The sequence below is a fragment of the Corapipo altera genome, unplaced genomic scaffold (genome assembly GCF_003945725.1).
Source record: "Corapipo altera isolate COAL_440 unplaced genomic scaffold, ASM394572v1 2, whole genome shotgun sequence".
Classification (NCBI taxonomy): Eukaryota; Metazoa; Chordata; class Aves; order Passeriformes; family Pipridae; genus Corapipo; species Corapipo altera.
In genome coordinates this window covers 10629831-10653044 of record NW_020884890.1, presented here as the reverse complement: position 1 = coordinate 10653044, position 23214 = coordinate 10629831, and the positions used below count along the sequence as shown (strand labels likewise).

Genomic DNA, 23214 nt, shown 5'->3' with positions numbered 1-23214 from the left:
AAAGGTCTGCAGTGACTTTGAAGCAGAGCAAAATCGACTGAAATTAGAGATAACAAAGTTATCTGGAGTCTTGGAGCTGGGGGGGGTGTTGGATGCTTCTAAAAATTTTTATGGTGGAAGGATGCATAATGGGTTTAAAGTGACTTTTAATGCTGATTGCACACAATTTAGGTGTTCAAGTTAATATCACAGAATATCAAGAACAGAAAAATAGTATATCATCTGTTCAATGACCGAGATTTATAACTGTTGAGGTGCTAGCCCAACTCATGCTTTGTTCTTCATATTTACTGTTGGTATTGGATAAAAGCACAAATGCAAAATGTAAAAGTTGCAAGTTATGTAAATTTAATGTGTTTAATTCTTACAGGATAAATACCTATTTGCACACTCTTAAGCTTGAAGTAAATGTTGGGCAGTTCTCCAGTTTTCCCTGTTCAAGAAGGTCTAGACTTTTATTGCAAGTTACTTCTGTTACCCTAGAAGAACTGTTATTCTCCTCTCTCTATAGCTTACTTTTTTGTAACTCAGTGGGAACAAAGGTAGCTGCATACACCCCACAGTCACTATTTTAAACAAAGTCTTTTTTTATACAATTTAGCTGTTTTAAATGCTATTATAGTAGTTTGGGTTTTGTATTGGATGGATTTCAAAGTAAAATAGCATTCTGTCTTTTAAAGGGTATGTTTAGTTTCCACAGTCATCTCCCTCTTGTGTCTTTTGGCTCTCTTTCCTTTGATCTCTTATATGAATTGGGTGCTCCTTTCAGAAATAACAGTAGTAAGCATCTGCTGGAATCTTTGCCTTTCTGCTATGCTCCTGCAAGTTCGAAACAGAAAGTAACTTGTTAGCTATTTAATGATTGTATGAAGAGGAAAAAAAAAGTCACATGGCTAACTGGCTGATGAAAAGGTAGGCTGCTTCTTGGTGATAGTCCCTTCTTGAACGGCGTTCTGTGTCAAAAGGTTTAGGACAATATCTAGAACTGCTTGCTTCTCTGCTTCATTTCATGTTTCTTTTACCTCATTTCTCTATTTTGGGTGGATGCTAATACAATCAGCACCTTGGTATTTAAGTGCCTTTACATTTATTTGAGATTTCACAGAGGTCTGTTGGTATGCTATTATCTTAAGACCATAGTAATAACAGTAATATCCTGGAAAACAACAACGGCAATGTAGAATTGGTGTTCAATATATTAGTCAGTAATGTATGGGAAAAAATGTGATTCTAAAATGATATTCTGGTTATGACACCAGAACAAGCTTTGCTTGTCTACTGGACAGTATGCAGTACATTCAGCCTTATGGTTAAAAGGCTTTAGTATCTTAAAGGATCTGTCAAGGATCATGTCAGTCTGATCTGAAATGGACAGCTGTTTGGAAAATTCAAGGTAGTGTGGCATGATGTTTCCTTCAAGTGGTGATTCTGGTAGTGATGACAAGGATTCCTCCAAGAGCCAGTGAAAACAGGGACGAGGAGTCTTTTCTGGGCATCTGTATGTCATAGATTGATTATAACTAAAAAAAAATAATTATATCTATGTTTTTCTAGTGTCCAGCTTACAAGCTATAGAGGTATGTTACTACAGTAGCTACTTACAAAAATAAATTGCCTAAGATGACCTGGTTTTAAAAATACCTTGCACTCAGTATTTCAAGTGATTCTAAGAAAAGGTTGAATTCGGGTGTTTTGATTTCTCCCAGGCAGCCAGCAGTAGGACAAGAGGGCACGATCTTAAGTTCTGCCAGGGGAAGTTTGGGTTGGATATTAGGAAGAAATTTTTTTATGGAGAGAGTAATCAGGCATTGGAATGGGCTGCCCAGGGAAGTGGTGGATTCTCCATCCCTGGAGGATTTTAAGATGAGACTGGATGTGGCACTTAGTGCCATGGTCTGGTAACCATAGCGGTGTTGGATCAAGAGTTGGACTTCATGGTCTCAGAGGTCTTTTCCAACTCGGTTCATTCTATGATTCTGTGATTTATACAAGCAAGACTTAGATATCTGTCTTCTCAATTTATTTTCATCCATGAATGCTTACTACTAAAATTTAGGGTCTCATTTGCTCCCTCAGTCCCCAAAAGTTATTCTGAAATAATATTGGTAAAAATCCACAATTTTGTCTTAAGAGGAAAGAGAGAGTTGCTTTGCACCTAACGATTCAGACTCTTCCTGACCTCTGAACAGTAATTGAAGACCTTCACAGTAGGAGGAACAAGGTTTGCAAGATTCATCTTCTGAAGTCTATTGAGCCAGATGAATTTTAGTCCTTAAAACTGGTCCTCTCAAGTGCTCCGAAGAACATGCTACCTGCTTTACACAGGTGATTCTGCAGATCAAGCAGCACCCTGGTTATTTGCCTTAGCTAATGGAGGTGTCACAGGGCAGTTATAGCTCTGAGGCTTAAAATGTGCTTGGAGAAACTGACAATTGAATCACATGTTGATGAACACAGGGAATACTGAGTTATTCAATCCTTTATTATATTAAAATAATAATACTCCATCTGCATTTTCAATCTTATTACTAATGTAGTTACGCATAAAGGCAACGAAATATAAAAGTTCTAAAAAATAAATACAATAAAATTGTTTCTAGAAATAAAAGGAGGGGAAAGGAGAATCTCTATCCTTTATCAGATGCGGATGGGAACACAGTGACAAAGGATGAAGAAAAACCTGAGATATACTTAATGCTTTCTTTACCTCAGTCTTTAGTAGCAAGACCAGTCATTCTTCAGGTGTCCAGCCCCCTGAGCTGGAAGATGGACATGGGGGGAGCAGAATGAAGCTCCTCGTAATCCAAGGGTAAATAGTCAGTGACGTGCTACACCACTTAGACACGCTCAAGTCCGTGGGGCTGGATGAGATCCAGCTGAGTGAGCTGATGGAGGTGATCACTGAGCCACTTCCCATCATTTACCAGCAGCCCTGACTAACCAGGGAGGTCCCAGACAACTGGAGTTTAGCCAATGTGACGCCCATCTACAGGAACTCTCGGAAGGAGAATGTGGGAAACTACAGGCCTGTCAACCTGACTTCAGCTTCAGGGAAGGTCATGGAGCAGATCATCCTGGTTAATGAAGGGCAGTCCTGCCTGAATAGTTTGTCTTATTCATGCTGCCCATCTGCTCTCTGACAGATAATTCTTTACGTATTCGGTGTTATTTAATTTTAAACTACCAACTGCCTATAAACTGTTCCTTGCATTTAAAAAGCAAATATGGACTGATTTTGGAATACCCATAGATAACTGTGTCCAAAAAATATATTGTGCTCTTAAGGTTCTGATTAAAGAGTTTTTGAAAAGAACTGGGCTCTACTGTGTTACACAAACATCTTAAGTGGAAAGGCTAGGGTATATTTCAGGAGGATGGAATCCAATCTAATGCTCATGTGGTCTCCATGCATGATTCCGTACGTTCCTCTCCTGTGTTACTCTGGCTGCTCTTCTGGAAAATGCCAGTAGCTCAAGAATTCAAGCAAAGAACAGTGAGAGCTAGATGAATATTTAAAATTAGCTCTAGCTGCTGGAATAAACTTTAAACTGCTTTAGGGAAGCAGTAAATTATTTGATTGCCTCTGCTAGTTTCTCAAAGTATTTTTGTATGTATGAATGATAAGTGTTACTCATCTGCTCTAGTATTATATTTGCAAAGTTATAGTCTGGAAATTCACAGTGGATTATGAGAGTGCATTTGTCAATAGATTGAGCTTTCCACACATGCAATATAGTAAGAGCCATAGAACTTGTGTTCCAGTGAAATCAGATAATCTTGGATGTGCAGTGAGTGCAGTTGCCAGAAGGGTGTGGGACCTTCTGGCTCTTTTTTGGTTGACTGAAAGTCAGAGTCTGTCATACACAATACCTTTTCCACCAAAAGAAATCTCCAGTTTCATAGTTTTTGTGGAAACTGAACCTATGTTTCCTCCCTTGAAGAAAAGTGAAAATTAGAAGGGAAAAAAAATAAATCAAATACCTTGAAAGAATCTCTAAAGTTAACTAGATGTTGACTTTATTAGTTCTCGAAACCTACTTCGATCGAGGGAGGGGGGGTATTGCTTATTTGTTTTGGGGCTTTTTTAAGATCAAGAGAACCTGTGGCTTTTCAAGACTGGAGGCATAAAGAAATTTGAAATCTCTCTTGAGAATTAACAGTTGTATATTTTACTGTCTAGGTTGTCAGTTTGACAGTATTCCAGCTTATACTGAAACATCAACAGCTGTTTTGTAACTTCATGCTTTGATGTTTTGCAGTTGCAGCTTAGAGAAACTTAGTCATATTCCACTTTTTAAAAAAAAAGTATAAATTAATTAGATTGAAATGACAATATATCAGACAGGACAGGCTGAAATTTAGAGTTGTTACTGTTAGAAAAGTTTTGTACCAGTTTAAGACAAACCATTTTAAGCCAAGAATAATTGTTTTGGGTAACAAACTGGATTGATTTTTTGATTTTTTTTTGGGGGGGAGATTGTTTTGATGTTTGGGTTTTTTTGTTTGTTCTCTGTTGCAATACATTTCTGATTGCAGTACAGAATTTTCGTGAAAATGGGTAGGCTACTTAGTAGCAGAAGAAGCTTCTATGGAAGCAGATCATATGGACCATCTGCCAACTTGGTATAATAGGTTTGGGGAAGTTCAAACACTTGCCTTGACCTCTGTGTGCCAACTGGTGGTAGGAATAGAGGATGTGCAAAATGACTCTGAGCCCCTGCATCTGGAGGTTCCCATTCTGATTTCTATGTCTTCTGAGCTGCTCATCCAATATTTAACTTAAAGAAAAAGAAAAACCAAGAAAAAAGAAAAAGACCCAAACTTAAGCCGGGGTGGTCTAACATCAGGCATCATGTATAGCTTTCAGGTGCTTTTGTTGTAAGATTTCAGATACAATGTTGCAATGTTTTAATTCCTTTGTATTTCTTATCTTGAATTGTATACCACCTAGATATAGTTTGAAAGTCTTTGACTTCAGATGCTTCCCTTCTTATGGCAGCTGCACAAACAATTGGCACTGTATAAAGAGCTTGTTTTACTTCAGTAGTGTTTATAATTAGTCCTTTGTTTCTTTGAGTAGATAATGAGCAGAGCTGTTCTTCCAGAATGTATTTGGTGTATTTAACAATGAATGGGACTGCTATGCTTAATAAAGTTAAATCTTAAGCAAACGTATGAAGAATTAATTCCAAAGCCTTGATGGGTAAGGTAAGGACTGGTGGTAATTGCCTTGAATTCTGTAAACAAAAAGGCTTTGGGATCAGAAAGAGTTCATAATACCCAAGGTGCTAAATTGCTATATTTTCATAATGGTTTATTTTTGAAAGATAATATGCAGGCTCTAGTTCAGTAACTTATGCTTAGTCAAGTTAAAGAAAATCATGGATATCAGTTGAGCTTCACTGTGGATTAAGTGATTTATAGAGCATCTAAAAGGTACGAGTAACTCATTCAATATCTCAGGGGAAAAAAGATCAGCTATACTTGACTTTCATGGTGGTAAACTGCCAGTATTAGATCAACAGTACTAGGGCATCGTGTGGTTTGTGAAAATATTTTTTGTGGACTAGTACTGTTAGACTAGTACTGTGGGAAAAAAAATTGATTTTTAAGAGGATGTGTTAGGGGGAATAGAAGGAGGGATGGGTTTTTGGTTTGATTTTTTTATTTTTAATTCTAATGAAATTTCAAAACTACTGACTTGTTCTGTTCTCACAGATATTTATTTCCTGTTCTTTACCTATTTGACCCAAAATGACTTATTTTAGCAAATGGGGTCTATCAGGATAATGATGAAATAGAAAAACTGAGTAATATTATATTTTTATTTTTAGCAAGTGAAAAGGTTCTCTTTAATATCTGAATCATGGAACAATATGGAGTTTTGGAAAGTGCAAATATAAAGTGAATTGGTTTTGTTTGGTTTTTGTTTTTAAAAAGGTCGTCTTCGTTACATTCTGCCTTGCCCAAGTCATTCCGTGATCTTGTAATGGAAGAAGAAAAAAGTATGAGTGTGAATAGTTCATCTGGTACTGGTATCAGAAGATGTGGATATAAAGGATCTGAGGATTCATTAGTCCAAAACGCCTTAAGGTAAGAATGTAGTCTTTTCTAATTGATCAGTCGTTATACAGGAATCACAGTGACCTTGTTTAGATTCTGTTGAAAAAAGAAATAATAAAATTGTAATTTGAAAAAAGAATCCCATAAACATTCTTCTAATGATTCTATTAATAGTATTTATGAATAGAATACTCTTTTGAATAGGAAGCAGTTTCATGCCACTGTTGATACTTTGTTTCAGGGTCAAAGCGTTTGTGTCTGTATAGATGGATATCTATATGTATATATAGATATATATACAAACACTTCAGCCTCCAAACAAAATATGTGTGTGTGTTTGTGTATGTATGTATAAAATGATAATCCTATATTTTCTGACTTCTGTAGAAATTATGTATTCATTGGCATTCAGATTGGCATGCATGAAACCGTTTGCTTGGGGGTATTTCTGTGTAACCACTGACTGGATAAAATCAGTTTATTCAAACACAGTTCTGGCATTTCCTAATACAAGTTTGCTTATAAACTGACTTAATTGTTTAAGAGGAATTTTTCATGGATTACAGAAATATTGATGCATTGGTTATGTCTGTGTATTATAACTACTGGAGGACTACAGTTCTAAGGTACTGCTAAGGTGCTTCTGAGCTGCCCACTCACTTGCGTCTCTTCCCCCTGTCATCAGTAATTTTCAGTGCTAGGCATTTCAGATATATTCACAAGACAGAGAGCCTGAAAATCTCAGATTTTCCCACCTCCTATCTGGAAGTAATGCAGGCCAGCTGACCCACAGTGGTGCAGAAGCCGAGGTGACAGCAGGACTGGCTGAGTGGTGGCCTTCGTGGCAAGCACAGAGCCCCAATGTGCCAGAGTGAGGTGAGCAGGGCAGACTGCATGACAGAAACCAGGATGAACCACAGAATTCCATTGTGATGAGGTAGGGTTGAGGTCAAACCTGCAAGTCATGTCGTGCTCAGGAACAGCAAGGCTGGGCTTGGGCATAGCTGCAGCATAGCTCAAGAACACCTAAGACTGGGGGACTGAGCTTAAATGCAGCTCCTGAGTAAAGAGCAGTAGCCTCTGTAATCCTTCAACTCTTCCTTACAACCCAGCTCTCCTCACAGCAGCTTGACTCAAGTTCACACAGCTGCATTGAGGGAGGAGAGTTTGTAGAGCCCATTGGTGCATAGAGAGCCCTGACACTCATTATCTACTAGTTTTTCTTATGAACTCCTGTTCTGTTCTCCTCCAGTAAGTGACTCCTCTTTAAGGAAAAGAGTATTCTACTGGACCTCACTTTTGGTTGCTCAACTTGTATAAAAACTGGTGTTTCCTTAGGACAGAAGTAGTACATGTCTTATTGGTAGATAAAGAACAAAACGAGGGTAGAAATATAGGAACACTGTGTGTGGGATGGTGTCTGAGCAGAGATGTAGGAGAGATTTGGAGAGTGTGTGTGATGAGTACGCATTCTTCAGGAACAGAGGGATAAAGCTGAAGTTGCTGTAGTGAGTGGACATGTAGGGACATGAAACACAAATCCGCATAAAACCAGGTATTCATTTTGTTCCTTGCACAATAATAAAACTTTTCATCATATAGGAGATGGCAAGGGCTGGTGCCCTGGATGCTATTAATATCTTTGTCACAACAGCTTTGTAATCTTCATGAAGTCATTTCTTTTCCTTTCACATTGCTCTGTCTAGTCTGTGCACTCTGGGCAGTCTGCATGCTCTCAAAGTGGATTATTTGAGCTGAATCCAGGTCTAATATGTTAACTGTCTGAAAATGTTACATTAAACCAGTGGAAACCTAGTAGATGGCTAATTTGACTATCATCAGTTTGAAAAGAAGGTACTTCTAGAGCTATTTCAGGATGGTTTTGAATTGTGTCTGAAGACACTTATTTCTCTCTGTTAGGTATAAAGAGCCTCAGTGACTCGTTCCTCCATCTGAAACTTATGAGTTGAGTTTCTAGTTTGAGGTAATTTTCGTCTTTGACTGTACAGTTCCTGTCACAGTAGGCTCTGATTTTTCCCTGTGGCATTCAAGGGCTATTTCTGTGAAGATTAATTATCCATACCCTTACCTCTTCCTTTTTAAGGGAAGGAAATTACACACGTGTAGAGCATAAGTAATCCTCACCTGTTGATGTCAGATTTGTTGATGGAACACTGAAGATACTTGCATGACTAATGTTCCTGCTTTTACTTTTTCTTTGGATAAAATGTGTGGTAATTAAACTGACAGTTTTATGTCTGTGGATTTTGGATGGTTGCATAAACACTCTTCTATGCCACCTTCAAATTTATGCAACCCAGAAATTTTCTGTATGTAAGCCATGTCATTTATTGTGGTGATGTGGACTGGATTTTGTCCAGACGCAGATCATCCCAAAAGCCAGGGTGTGTGGATGTGGCTGCATTGTTTCCAGGGGCACCTCACCTTGGGAGTTATGCTGTGCAGCTGTGCATGTGTAGCTCATAGTCCAAGCTAAAAACACAGGCCTGGCGTGACTTAACTTTGTTGTGGCAGCCTGAGTTGTCTTCACTGTTTTTACTCCGGGGAGCAGTGAAGAGTCTTAGTGGAAACAAGTATTTGTGACTTCGTGTGGGAATGACCTAGTTCTGTCATGGCTAATAATGAGCTAATAAGTAGTACATGACTGAAATGGTACAGCAAAACCCAAGAGGTTCTGCAGGAGACCAGGCTTTGTGTTCTTTTTCTGAGAGCAGTTATTAGATCAGAGAGGCACTGGACCTGACCTGGCTTCGAATGAACAAATCCTAAAGAAACACTGGGGTGCTGAGTGCTGGGACATTTTGGTGGCTGTGCAGGAATCATGGCAAGTTCAGCCAACTGAGTTAATCCAGTTGGTTCAGTACTGATGATATTTGGCTAGTTTGTTACCATGCAGAACCACTTATATGTCTGCATCAGTCTTTAATTTCCAGGACTTCCAGGTTTCCAAGTTCTGTATTTTTGAGCCTTTTTTTTCCCATTTTCCTGTATATGCTAGCTTCACGTTTCCTGTCTATTCCATTTCCCCTAGTTATTTTGATGCCAGCTGAGGAATTAATCTAGTATGTTGAAATATCTGCAGTTGATTTAATATCTTGACTGAATATCTTGCTAGCAAGAAGCACAGATATATATATGTACAAACAGCTTCAAAATACCTCGACTGCTTCCTACATTTTAAAGCCATATTTAAATTAAGGGAGATGACACAAGTATTTACTTGTCTTTTAACTGATCGCTAGAGTATGCTGTGATGCTGGAACTAGGAATTCCAGTTTTTGGAAATTCCTGTTGAGATGGTTTTTTTGGCTGTTTAGGTTTTTTGGTTTGTTTGTTTGTATAGAAATCTTACTCTGGAAGGAACTTTTAGTCTGTACTGAGACAACTTTGTCAAGTACAACATTCTACTTGGGGTCATTTATAGTAGTGCTGTGAGTTCTTTGGGTTGGGAGTGGGAAGAAGAGTGTAGCTGTCAAATTGGTTACTGTCAAACGTGCAGGAAGGTGAGTATTACTAAAGCAGGTGGAAAAAGAGATAAAGCTGAGAGATAACACGAGTATAAAAGTGCAAAAAACTGCCTTCATCTCCTCTTCTTCTTCCCTCCTCTGGTTCTTTCGTGCTTTTAATATGTTTTTATCTTAAAGTGCAGTAAAAGCTGGATGCTAGTTTATCATAGAATCAGAATGATTGGAAGAGTTGGAAGAGACGTTAAGGATCATCTGGTTTCGTCTCCCCTGCCATGTGCAGGGACATGTTTTCCTAGATGAGGTTGCTTAGAGCTCCATCCAGTCTGACCTTGAACACATCCAGGGATGGGGAATCCACAACTTCTCTGGGCAACCTGTTCCAGTGCCTCACCAACCTCACAGCAAAGAAGTTCCTCATAATATCTAATCTAAACCTACTGTCCTTCAGCTTGAAGCCATTCCCCCTTGTCCTTTCATTACATGCTCTTGTAAAATGTCCCTATCTGTCTTTCCTGTATGCTCCCTTCAGGTACTGGAAGGCCACAATTTGGTCACCCCAAAACCTTCTCTTTTCCAGGCTGAACAAACCCAGTTCTCTCAGCCTTTCCTCATACAAGAGTTGGTACTCCATCCCTCTGATCATCTTGGTATCCCTCCTCTGGACTCACTCCAAGGTCCATGGTTTTTTGTGCTGAGGATCCCAAAGCTGGATGCAGATAAAAAGTAGTGCCCTGCTGTTGAAATCGTAGAATAATTTAGATTCTGTAGTTTAGACTCCCACTCTAAGTAAGTCAAACTAGATAATTTTTGTCAGAACCTAGTCTAGTTGAGTTGTGACTGCTACCAAGTGTGAAGATATCCCAAACGTTTTGGGCAGCATGTTTCAGTGTATAATCATCTCCATATGGGATTTTTTTTTTTTTATATCTGCCTGGGATTTCCTATTTTGCCTCTTGCGTATGTTGCTTCTTATTGTGCCCCTCTAAGAAGATTCTCGCTGCATCTTTTCTCTACCCTCCAGTGAGGTTGTTGAAGACAACAGCAGTGAGATCTGCCCTTTGCTGACTCCCTTTGGGATTAACACCTAATCTTGGTGGCCCTCTGCTGGATTTGTTCCAACCTGACAGCATTCTTCTTGAATTGAGGAGCACAAAAGTGAGAATGATACTCTGTTTATAGACTAATAGATACAGGGTATCTATTCTTCATTTATATGAAGAATCAGTTCCTCTGACTGCCTTGCTGTACTTTTTGTATTATAGCCCAGGATGCAGTTGGCTGCCTTTGCTGCCAAGGCACAGGCTGATGACATTTTCAACTCCTTGCCAGCGAGGACTCTGCAGGTTCTGCTTTCTCTCTGCAGAGCTGCTTTCTTGCGAGTCAGCCCCTCGCCTGTACTGAGTTGTGGGGCTGTTCTCTTCCAAATACAGGACTTTGCACTTGCTGTTGAAATTTATTGGTTATCAGCTACACATTTCTCTGGCCTCTTGAGGGCTTCTGAGTGGCAGCGTGGCATTCAGAATGTGCACTGTCCACATCCTTTCCCCATCCATCTGTGGCCTGCTGAGGGTGTGTTTTCTTGTACCAGAGATGCTTGAAAGGATTGGTTCCAGTATCAGTCCTTGAGAACCACCACAAGTACTTGGTTTCCATTTGGACTTTGTACAGCTAATCCATTTCCAGCCTATTTTACACCCATATTGTAGTCCATTTACTCAGTCCATATTTTTCAGACTGAGTACAAAGATACATGTCCTGGCAATGTACATTGTTTTTTTGGTGGGCAAATTATATTTTTTGACAAAGAGGTCAACACAGTTCATTTAAATGTCATTTTTGATGATGGATGTTTGATTCCAGATTTTTTGAGATCTTGCCCTCATTGCTTAGCGGTAGGAGTCATGGTTTTTGTTGTCTTTGGAATTGTGTTCTGGGGAAAATATTCCATACAGAGAACTTAGTAGTTACTGGAATTCTCTTAGCGTTCTATAGGGGGTTTTTTGTGTCATTTTCAAGAGTTTGTGGTCACTTACAAAGGATTACCAAAACCTTAAAGAAAGTTGAGACTGATTTATTGTAATAGCAACACCCTTAGAGTTATTTGCAATGCCACAGAATAATTCAAAAAAGTCTGCCAGCATTTCATAGTATGCTGTAACACTTTTTTTAGAGTTCTGGAAATTGCAGAAGTTGTCAAAGAGAGGTATTAAATCATGAGAATAGTGTCCTCTCTTCCTACTGGTGTAGGATTTTTCTTACAAAAATCCTCATCGCTTGAGGAGTACAATATACCAAATGTGACTTATTTTACTAAGAGGTTAACATTTTGCAGCTGCATAAAATATCATCCTGTTGGGAACTCTATAAATATTTCAAGATTTTTTTTTTCTATTCTGTTAATTCTGGTTTTATGCTATTCTTATGAATGTGGGGGGGTGGTTACAGGATAAGTACTGAAAGTCCATAATTTTTGGGCTTACACTTGAGGAAGTAATTTCCTCTAGTGCTATTGTAGCACTGGTTCTTTTATATGAAATGCTTAATTTGAATGCAGGACAGTTGGATTTTTATCTTGAAACCATATTCTTTTCATATTAATTGCAAAGTTTTATAGTCAGTGCTGGTAGTGCATAACTCAGTTGGCTAATTCACATGTAAAAAAGGAAAAAAGCCTTTTTTTCTTAATAAACAACCAAACCCCAAAATGACGCACTTTTGTTTAAATGCTCAAATGTTAGGAAATGCCAGAATTAATGCCCAAACTGAAGTTCCATTAAGTTTTAGTAGTTAGAAATGAGCATCAGTGTCTCCTTTAGTCACTGTATCACACTTAAAAACAAATTCACCATTGCATTGTAATGCCTTTCTTCTGGAAAAACTATACACATTTGTTCAAATTGCCTACTGGAAGTTTGTACTTCACGATGTGGTATAGGAGAATGCTCTGTCTGTGACTTTCAGTCTCCTTTCCTACCTTTTTCCAGGTGCACCAGTAGAAGTAGTCCAGGTCTGGAAGACCATGTTGTGGATTCTCCTCAGCTGGAGAATCATAAGTAAGTTTGACAGTGGCTTAGATTCTGGAGCTTGTTTTCTGTGTGTTGTGCTGACTTTGTTCTTGATGTTGCCTCATAATGTTGTTTGTGTTTTTTGCAGTCCTTGGTCAGCAGCATCACCAGCCAGCTCTCCTGTGATGGCACCTGTCATGTTTTCAGCTATTGTAGAGGAAGAGCTCCAGCAAGAGGCTGCTCTTATTAGGAGCAGAGAAAAACCTTTGGCTTTGATCCAGGTAAAGTGCCAAGTTACTGCTGCTGTAAAGTAACACAGCGTGTTTCCAATGGCTGTTTCAGAGATCAGTTATTAGTATTAATTTTTTTTTAATTTATTATGTATTAGTACATGCCATTTATATGATAATGTTAAATATAATTTAATAATAACTTTACATTGCTCTTTGATAAGGTAGGCCTGTATTAAAGTCAGATTGACTACCGAGTCCATGATAAATATATTCACAGCATCACAGAATGGTTGAAGTTGAAAGGAACCTCTGGAAATGTCTAATCCAAATCCCTGCTCAGAGCAGGGCCAGTGAGATCAGGTTTCTCAAAGCTACCATGCAAGGATGGAGGCTAATAGCCTCTCTGGGAAACCTATTCCAGGGACCACTCTCACAATAAAAAAGACTTTTAAATGCAATTTTCTGTTTTTCAATCTGTGCCCTTTGCCTCTTCTCCTGTCTTTGGGCACCACTGAGAAGAGCATGGCTCAGTTGTATTTATTCTCACCTATCAGATATTTATATACTTTGATAAGATCTCCCAAAGCCTTCTTTTCTCCGTGCTAAACAACTTCAGTGTGCTCAGCATCTCTTCAGTGTCAGATGCTTCAAACTTTTAATCATTTTTTGCCTCTTCAATGGACTATCTCCAGTATATCTGTGTGTCTCTTGTACTGAGGAATCCATCAGTGGACCCAGCACTCCAAATGTGTCTCACCACTGTTGAGTAGAGGGAAAGGGTCATCTATCTCATTTTGATGGCAGTACTGTCCCTCACAGAGCACAGAAGGCTGTCATACTTCTTTGCCATATGCACACGTTGCTGACTAAAAGTCAACTTTGTCCACCAGAACCCCAGCTGCTTTTATACTGAGCTGCTTACCAGCTTGTCGACTCCCAGTGTGTGCTGGTGCCTGGGATTATTCTTCCCAGGAGCTGGACTTTGTGTTTTCCTTTCTTGAACTTCATGAGGTTCCTTGTAGCTCATTTCTCCAATGTGTCTGGGTCTCTCTGAGTGGCAGCACAGCCATCTGGTATATCAGCCACCCCTGCAGCCTTGATGAGGGTGCACTGTGTTCTATCATGTGGGTTATTGATGAAGATGTTAAACAGTACTGGCCCTAGTCTCAGTATTGGTGCTAGTACCTGGCATCTAACTTTTTGCCACTGGACACAACCCTTTGAGATCACAAGTTCAACCAGTTTTCAATTTCTCACATGCCATTTATATGGTCTGTTCTTAGGCTTGTCCACTTAAGCTCTTAGTCCATACTTAAACTGTAACACTTTCCTAGGGATCAAGATGAGGGTTGCTGATAAGTGGTCACCCTATTGCGCTCTTTGAATGTAGCACTGACATTTGATTCCTTCAAGTTCTCAGGAACCAATCTTTCAAAGATTTTTTTTTTGAGAGTGAGGCTTGCAGATATATTAGCCAGGTTTATCTCAGGGGCTTGAGATTGCTGAAGACTGATCTTGCCACTAAAGACCAAGATGAAGATGACTGTTGGGTCCCCAGCCTTTTCCGTGCCTTTGTCATTCAGCAGTGGACCCATGTTGTCTTTTTTTGCTGCTGTAGAAGCCTTTTTTGTTGCCCTTCAAGTTCCTTGACAGATTCCGCTACAGATGGGCACTGACTTTCTTAATTCTGTTCCTGTGTGCTTACAGTGTCTGTGTTTTCCTTCTGTGTCACCTTTCTCTGCTTCCACCTCTTATATGCTTCCTTTTCATTTGAGTTTTGTCAGGAGCTCTTTTTATGTCCATGCAGTCCTCTTGCCACTCTTACTGGGCTAAGAAGCTCATTGGGATGAACCATTTCTGAGCTTGGAGGAGTTGATCCTTAAAATCAACCAGCTGACCTGGACCCCTCTGCTTTCTGAGACCATAACTCTTGAATTTTTTCCAAGCAGACCCCTTCAGATCATAGTCTTCTCTTCTGACGTCCCAGGTTGTTATTTGCTATTTGTCTTGTTCCTAACTCTGAAGATCCCGAACTCCAGCATCTCATTGTCATTACAGCCAAGGCTGCCCTCAACCTTCTTATCCCTGACCAGTCCTTTTTTTTTTTTGCAAGTATGAGATCCAGCAGTGTCTCCCTTGATCAGCTCCTTGGTCATCTGTGTTAAGAAGTTTTCACCAATGCAGACCTCCTGGACTGCTTGTGCCCTGCTGTGTTCCCTTTACAGCAGATACTATGGTAGTTCAGTTTCCCATGAGGAGCAGGGCCTGAAAACATGAGGTTTCTTAAAGTTGCCTGAAGAAAATCTCACCTACTACTTCTTCCTGATTAGGAGGTCTGTAACAGGCATGCATTCAGGACCAGTAAAGCCAGTTCATAACTATGCCAGTGTTGTAAATGTAGATCTGACACTGACATACATGTTCTTTTTTTTCTTCCAGATCGAGGAGTGTGCAATTCAAGATTTATTAATCCACTATGAAGCTTTTGACAACCCTGATGAATTTGTGACTGTTGAAAGGGCTTCACAGGGACCTATAGCTACACCTATGTGGAACAAGCACTAATCCGTACTCTTCAAAGTCCTCCCTTACACAGTCTTCACAGTTGTATTTGCACTTTTGAAGTTGTAATTCTTGCTACAAGTAAAACAGGACTGGAAGAATAAGAATCATGAAACTTTTAACATCAGCATTAAAACACTGCCCATAATCACTAGGTATTTGTTAGAGAGAATGAAATAATATGTTCACTGTGTCCTTTTCCCACAGTATCTATTGTATGTATGTTTTGAGAGAATTTCTTTAACAAGACATACTATTAGTAATGTTACATGAAGCTGTAGATTGGGAATGCATTTGCTAATCTTAAATTGTAAGGGATTTTTGTTAAATTTACAGGTGTCTGGAAAGCCAGTGCTTATTTTGTGATTTAATGTGGAATTGGATGTGCAGAATTACACACTTGAAAAGTTTGGGGGATAGTATGTCCTTTAGAGCTTTCTGACCAATTGGGATTATTGGAAAAAAGTTTGTGCTTGGACTTTGTGTGAAGGACTTTGTTTGATGATGCAGTTTTCCTTAAGTTCCGTGTGCCAGTACTGGTTCTCTGGTTGCTGTGGCCAGTGCATTTCACTGTTGTGCCCCAGGCTGTTCCCAAGTGCCCGGCCTTTGCCTGCTCCTGGCTCAATTGTATATGTTTTCCACTGTTATGAGATCAACCTTTGAGCAGTGAGCTCTGTCATGAAGTAAAGCACACAGTTGGATAGAACGTGGTGGTACTTAATTAGCCCATCTATAGTCTTATTCTGGTAAATATGGTACAGTTTTAGAACCACTGTGTTTGAGGAACAATTCACTTGAAATGCTGAAGGAAATAAAAGATCTGAGCATGCATTATTAAAGCTATAGGGATGAGTGCTTGACTGGGGAATTTGCAAACACCTAACCTTCAAAGATTATCATAGATGGCTTTCAGTAGTGTGTTCCAAAGTTCTCTGTGCCTGGTTGAAACAAATTTGTATATAAAAAAAGAAAAAAAAAAGGTAGCCTTATCTGCAATATTCTGTCTAGTTTGTCTTGTTTGTGTAGGTGTGTTTGAACTTGTACTTTCTCAGTAGTGTTAGTACTTGCAAACTCTGGAAAACTGGAATTGAGAGAGCTATAGAAAATGAATGTAGAGAATTGATCACTGTGTGATAAAAGAATCTTGAAAAAACCTATGTAGATATGTCTTAATGATTTCAGGTCAAGCTACACCAAAAAAATTCCCCACAAAAATTGTAAACAAACGCAATAAACCATAAAATCTTGATTTACACAAAGTTAATATACTTCTATGTGCTGTCTATATATAATCAATGATTTAGGTAACTGCAGAGTGATCTAAAAGTATTTCTTTTCTGTATGAAACAAGAACTGTAGGCATTTTGAAGCTGCACAGGCGAAAAATGATGTAACTTTTAATTCTGTTTTTTAATTCTACTGGTGATTCATTCACTATACTGATGGTACTGCTTGCAGTAAGGGCTTTACTTGATGCACTGCAGGGATTTAGGGCCTGCTGAAACTATAGTTCTGATTTAAAAGAAAGCTTATGTACTGTGAGAAACAGCTAAAAAAGAAGTGGACCTTTCCAGGTGTGAACCCAATTTGTTATCAAATGTAAAATTATTGTAAAGTTCCTAATTTGTGTTTTGTTTTTTTTTTTCTTTTCAAAATATGCTGTTTAAAATCTCATTCTCCTGATATTGTAAGAGGATTGATGCTTCCACTGTGCCAGGGAACTTGACTGCTTTAAGTTCTGGGTTTATTGTCACAGTTTGTTTAGGCATCATCACTTATATGTAATACTCCTAAACAAAAATAAGGAATGATCAGTGTGCCACTCTTCTTGAGCTGAGAATGTTTTTAAACTGTTGTGGTAGAATAGCTTAAAGTTAAGGCTAAACTGTGACACAGAAGGTTGGCATTTTCTAAGTCAGATGCCCAAGTTTGTGACCTTTCTCATAGTGCTAAAAATGAATTCCATCTTTGTTCACTCAACTCTAATAATGTCTTGTCGTTTCTGGGCTTATTAATTCCTTTAACTTACACCAAAATAGGGTGGAATTCCCAGGTTCCTATAAACATAAAGCAACACCTCAGAGTTTGCAGTAAAAAACAATATTTAGGATACAGATATATAATTTCAAGGAAATGTATTATGGCTAATTAGTGTAAGAAATGCAAAGTTATCAAAAGGATTCTAGTGAAATATTTGTTATATCTCAAACCAACCAACCCCCAAAACAGGTTTCTTGAACAACAGTAAGCATTTTGTCTTTTCTTCATCATTCATTATCCCTAACCTCAGTCACTTCTTAAAAAATGGAAGGATAAGTAAAAGTTGCAAATGTTTTCACATTAAAATGGAGAAATAAATACATCTAAAATTCTAATAGTACTACACTGCCTTCAGCATGTGCTATTATAGTCATGTGAAGGCATTTGAGAAATGTATAACTTTTCTGCATTGTATATTGAAATGAAAATATAAGTAAAGCAGGAGACTTCAGTCAATTAGAGAACCTTAACTGCTTTTGTTCCTCAAGAGGAGAGGTTGTTTTTTAGTGAATAATCTGACAGTAGAGTATTGTTGAATGGAATCTCCATATAAGGACTGATTATACAATCTTTCACAGAAGAGCATTGTCAAAAAAATTACTAAATTTTCGAATTTGACTTGTATAAATCTTGATGATACCTTCCTACCATATGTTTTTTAACTGAATTCCCATTCCCTGCCTCTTGTGATTGGTGTCATTTATAGGTGGCAACAGGACCTTTTAAAAAGCTACATATTCTAAAATGAAAGCATTCACGAAGGCTCTACTGCAATAGTCAAATTGTGGAACTGAACTTCTTTAAAAAAAAGCCTTTGGACTTTGAATGATTTTGGTGTCCATTTGTGTCCACGCGTCCTCTTTTCTTTTTTTGTAAATAATACAGTGAGAAACTCTTTGAACTCTTTTGAAAGTGCGCAGCTTGAGAAGTTCATTGATCGTTCTGCTATTGAAATCAAATTTTGCAGCCCTTTTGCAATCTGAACTCTTCCTTACCCAAAGAATTGCTTGCTCTAATGTAAAGACAACACAAGTCAGAATAGAACACTGGATTCTTAGATCTCACTCTAAATATAAAGGTAAAAGATTTACGCTGAAATTAAGTAACTTAAACCCTTAAGCCTTGACTTGCGTGATGTCATCAGAGAATGTTCCTTTCCAGTAACAGGAACTGGTCAGTTAAAGTATTGAAAGTTTTCAGAATGGATTCCATCCATTTTACTCCAAAGAAAGTTTGTAAAGCTCCACCAAAGAGCCTGTTAGTTAAACCAAAGGGAAAGTTTTTCTCTCTTTAACATGTGATGTTCTGTAGCCTGGTCAGGTGAGATGTTAAGGCATCCAAAAGGCGAATCCCTCCTGTCAAGACTCAAGCTGTGGCAGACCTCATAAGCACCAAGAGGGCAGAGACTGTATTTGTAGCATTTTAGGTGTTATTCCTTAAAAAAGAACTTATTAATTGTAGAAGACCAACAAATTCACACACATACAATACATGTATGGAAAGGGTTTTAGCAATGGTGCAGCAAAGGTATTCTTTGAGTTCAGAGAGTTCCCCTAATGTTTGTGAGAGATTTTTCTTGGATGAGAGAGTTGTATCTGACACAAACTCTACCTAGAAAGTTTTTGCTTTTCAGGAAACTTTCTTGAACTATGGTGTATATCATGGCACCAAAAAAATACCAATTTTGTAGCAGCTTTCAGATGGATAAGACCTACATGGACTTATGTTACACTAGTGCTTCAGCACTAGGAGCCTTGAAGGCCTTTTCTGGAGGAAGGCAGTTGGATGTAAAGAAACAAAATGAAGATACTCCTCAGGTGAGCTATCTTTATTGTTCCAGCAGCAGTTCTGCCTTCTTTCCCCCTTTTTTATTCTCCCTTTCCCCCCTTTTCTCTTTTATTCTCCCTTTCCCCTTTTCTTTTGCTTTTATTTCTCATATAGAATGCTATTTCTTTAGCATGGCCTTTTCCCCCCCTTTTTTCTCTCTTAGCACTTGAATAAAATGAGAAAAGAAATTCAGCAAACTTGCAATGGCTTCAGATAAGGATCGGCAGGAACTAATACTAACATATTATACTTATAAAAGTTGAAACTCTGCTCTGTAGGTCAGCCTTGAAGAGTGTACTCAAATTTATCAAAGTGTTGCTTAAACCATGTTGTATTTCCTGTAATTTGAGTGACTGAAATGTCAGCAGTCTTCTGCTCAAATGTGATTGTGTATGGGTATCAGGGCCTGAAACCGGGCCTTGGGGTAGGAGTTGTGTGACTAAGCTGCTGTTGCAGACAGTAAAGAGGTCAGCAGTTGAGTCAAGGGAGTGTGAAGATCCTGGAGTGGGCTTCTGAGGGCTGCTCAGTAGAGTTCTCTCCAGGCTCTGGTGCCTGCCTTGGATGGGTCTTCTCCAGCTCCTTTCAGACCACATGAAGGTACTTGAATTTGCATGTCTCAGCCTTTCCAAAGAAGGAAAAGAACTTTTTGGTTCATCTTTTCACAGGAACTGCATGAGTTTGTCAAAAGCATGAGGCTTTGTTCAAGTGCATTTTCTTTGGGTAACCCTTCTTGGAGGATGCTTTTAATACCCAGTCAAAACCTTCTATAGGATTAATAACTTCACAGTGGGATAACAATGTTCTCATTCAACTGCATTTTTTTGAGAAGAAACTGATCCAGAAAGTTCACGAGGTCTGAGTTAAGGGATGGTTTAGAACAGATAATCACACTCCCCTTGATCCTGATTTTTAGAGTTGCTTTAAAATACGTTCTTTTAATGTTTGGGGTCAATTCTTCCAAACTGTGCATAAACTTTTCAGATAATGAATGGAGTAAACCTGTTAAAAGCCTGGGTATGTTTTATTGTTTTTTTCTTCTGATTTCATTTGCATAAGGGATATAGCATGCATGAGAACCAGATAAGCAAACAAACAAACAAAAGGCAAACTTACCTTAGAGCAGACTGAAACAGATCCACTGTGTATTCTCCCAAGTACTAATGTACAGCTGGGGGAAAGCCGAGAGTCAGTTCTCTCCTTTCTCCTAATAAAAAATAATCATAATTTTCATGTATCATTCTCAAATAAGAAAGTAGGCAGGAAATATGGACCCAAAAGTTTTTTTATATCACTCTCAATACTTCAAGATTTCTTCACCTCCCCCCCCTTCCATATTCTTTAAAAGTTTTTCAGGAAGATAAGGAGAATGCAACTCCTGAGTCTGTGTTCTTAACTAATTTCTCACAGCACTGAAAATATTTACAGGTCTCTGTCTCCTCGAATTGAACTGCCATTAAAGAAGATGAGTCTTCTTCACGTAGTCATTTCATTGTTCTGTAATTCTGCAGGAATATGTCACGTACGTTTGTCAGGCACTGAACCCTGACTACAGGGAAATAGCTGCCTGTGCTATAGGTTACGTGGTTGGGAGTGTGCCAGGTGCCCTTTGCTTTAAGTACAGCAGCTGTACCTGCTGCATGAGCCTGGCTGCTGTCCCTATACAGGAGGCGAAGAGGTCATGAGAGCTGCACAGGGAATACAAGCTACTTGCTCCTGCTCAGCTCTCTCCAGTCATCCTGATTCATCAGCTGTGACTGCCTTCAGCGTGACTTCTACGGGTATTTTTGATCTTCTGCTACAGGACCCTACCACTTCTGCTAAATGTCATAGATGGCAACACAGCACTTCCTGGTGCGAACTGTACTCATGCCATTTGGTGACAGAACACTGGGAGCAACTGCTGATACATTAGCATAAAAAAAAAAGATGTAAAGGATGTATTAAGCATAAAGCTGTTTTTTGTTTTCCTTATGCACACATACAGATATTTTTGCTTACGCTGCCTTCTATATGCTGCCTTTATTGCAACAGAAGGGAAAAATATGCAGAATATAAGTCTTTTTTCGCCACTGTATTTTAAGATGTTTACAAGACACACTGTCCACGTTCATGGATACTGCAAAGATGGAATGAGCTGTGAGTGCAGCGGGATTTCCAGGATTACATCTTTGTGTTACACATACAGCTTGTAGCAAATGGGCTGAAGGAGAATGTGTGTGCATGCACGTGTGCATAGCCATATTTGCTTGTCTTTGTAGAATTAGGATATATTACACCACTTCAACAAATACAGTTAATGTGTTATCTCTTCCCTCCATCTGTGTGTACTGAGTGGTAGTGAACCTTTTCATCTGAACTTTATCTCTATGCTTTGCAAATGTTAACAATTACGTCTCACTGTATTTGTGAGGTACACTAACTGTGGACTGTTACCCAGCTTCCAGGTGGTGGCTGTCAGCACACAAGTAGGAGTTTGGTTAGTCTAAGGTTAAATGTACTCATTTATAGTCATGTCCTGAAGGAGAGTCTGTAAGTTTTTTTGTTCCAGTCCCATGTGGAGACTGTAGCTTTTCTGGAATCAGCTATATAGCAATTCCTTTCAACCAAAACTTGTTCTTCTCTTTCTCTGACCGTCTTTATAAAGCAAGTGCATCTGCTGCCAGAACATGCTCCTCTGGGCTGCCAGCTGTTTGGTTATATCTGTTCATTACTGTTCTGAAGGGGCTGTAAGCCCTTCACAAGCTGATCAGGTCATATTTCTCTTTTGTTTTGTTTCCATGTTCATGAGCAATTTCTAGTCTTGTCAACTAATGTTTTTGTAAAAAGTGCTTGACCTGTTATTGATAAGTCTATGATGGTTGTGATTACAAGTTTTAGTGTGATGATGTCACTTTAAATAGGGAAGCTTAACTAGTTGAACTGGTAATGATGAATTCCTTGAGGGAAAGGACACTAACCTATGGCAGGAACTGCACAAAATAATAAGTGCCACTTGCATGGAGAAGTGATGGGCTGACTGTAAGGTGTCTGAAAGTGAACTGCAAAGAGAAGAAAATTGAGTTTACGTCCTCTGTGGTTTCTTGTTCATGTCGTAGAAGTAGTTTTACAGTACATCTTTTACATATTTCTGCACATCATTTTTTTTTGCATCACATGTTCAGTCCATCTCTATGTTAAAGATACTGTATTATCTTAGTACTATCAGGGCAAGAAAGAAGCAAAGAGAAGGTGAAGATTTTAATCACAACGTGTATTCATCTCAACACAGATATTCTCTTTGAGGTGTTTAACAGGTAACATCTTTCATCTAACCTGTAAGAACAGGTGGTAAACAACTTTTGAGTCTCTAAAATGTCCTCTTGTAATCTAGGAAAGTTTTGACCTGAAATTCCTGTTATTTGAAGCAATAAAATTAAAATTATTCCCAGTAGTTAAGCTGGGGGCAGGGGGAATGGCAGTGGCAGAAGAGAGACAAGGAAATGGTTAAACAGTACAATAAAATTAAAAAAAAAAAGGCATGAGCATAACTTGATTGAGGGGAAAAGAGGAATATATTTAGATTTCAAAGCATGTGGTATTATTTGATACGTGTAAGATTTCAGGGCTGGACAGCAATGCAAGCAGAGGTGGAAGTTGCACTCCCAAGGGCACTCTCTCTTCTGTCTGGAATTCTCAAAACTCGTTGTAAGTTGCAAGCTGCAATTGTTTATGCTGCCCTTTATTCACTTTCATCTTACAATTTCCAACCTCTTCTTTCCTAGAAACAATAAACTCAGGTTTTACTCAGTCCTTTTCCCCCTGTTCCTTTGAAGCTTCAGAAGGAGCAGCAATAACTGAAGGTCTAGTGTTGAAAACCATTACAAAATGAAGGTAACTACTGACCTGGTGCAAACTCTTGTTAGAACATGAAATCACTTTTTGCAACATCTTTGTCTTGTCCTGTTTTGCAGAGGTCAACATAAGGCTGTCTTCTATTACCTTTCTGTCACATGATGC

General features: G+C 38.8%; 1 protein-coding gene across 3 annotated transcripts in view; it reads left to right on the top strand.

Annotated features, from left to right (window-relative positions):
* The window catches only part of IBTK (inhibitor of Bruton tyrosine kinase), a 55848-nt gene extending 38517 nt beyond the window's left edge, over positions 1-17331 (top strand). For all 3 annotated transcript variants that reach the window (XM_027644808.1, XM_027644809.1, XM_027644807.1), the window contains exons 26-29: positions 5941-6093; positions 12536-12604; positions 12705-12837; positions 15229-17331. In XM_027644808.1, coding sequence (XP_027500609.1) covers positions 5941-6093; positions 12536-12604; positions 12705-12837; positions 15229-15354 — 481 coding nt within the window. In that variant the 3' untranslated portion in view covers positions 15355-17331. The remainder of the gene's footprint in view (positions 1-5940; positions 6094-12535; positions 12605-12704; positions 12838-15228) is intronic.
* Positions 17332-23214: the final 5883 nt, after the last annotated feature.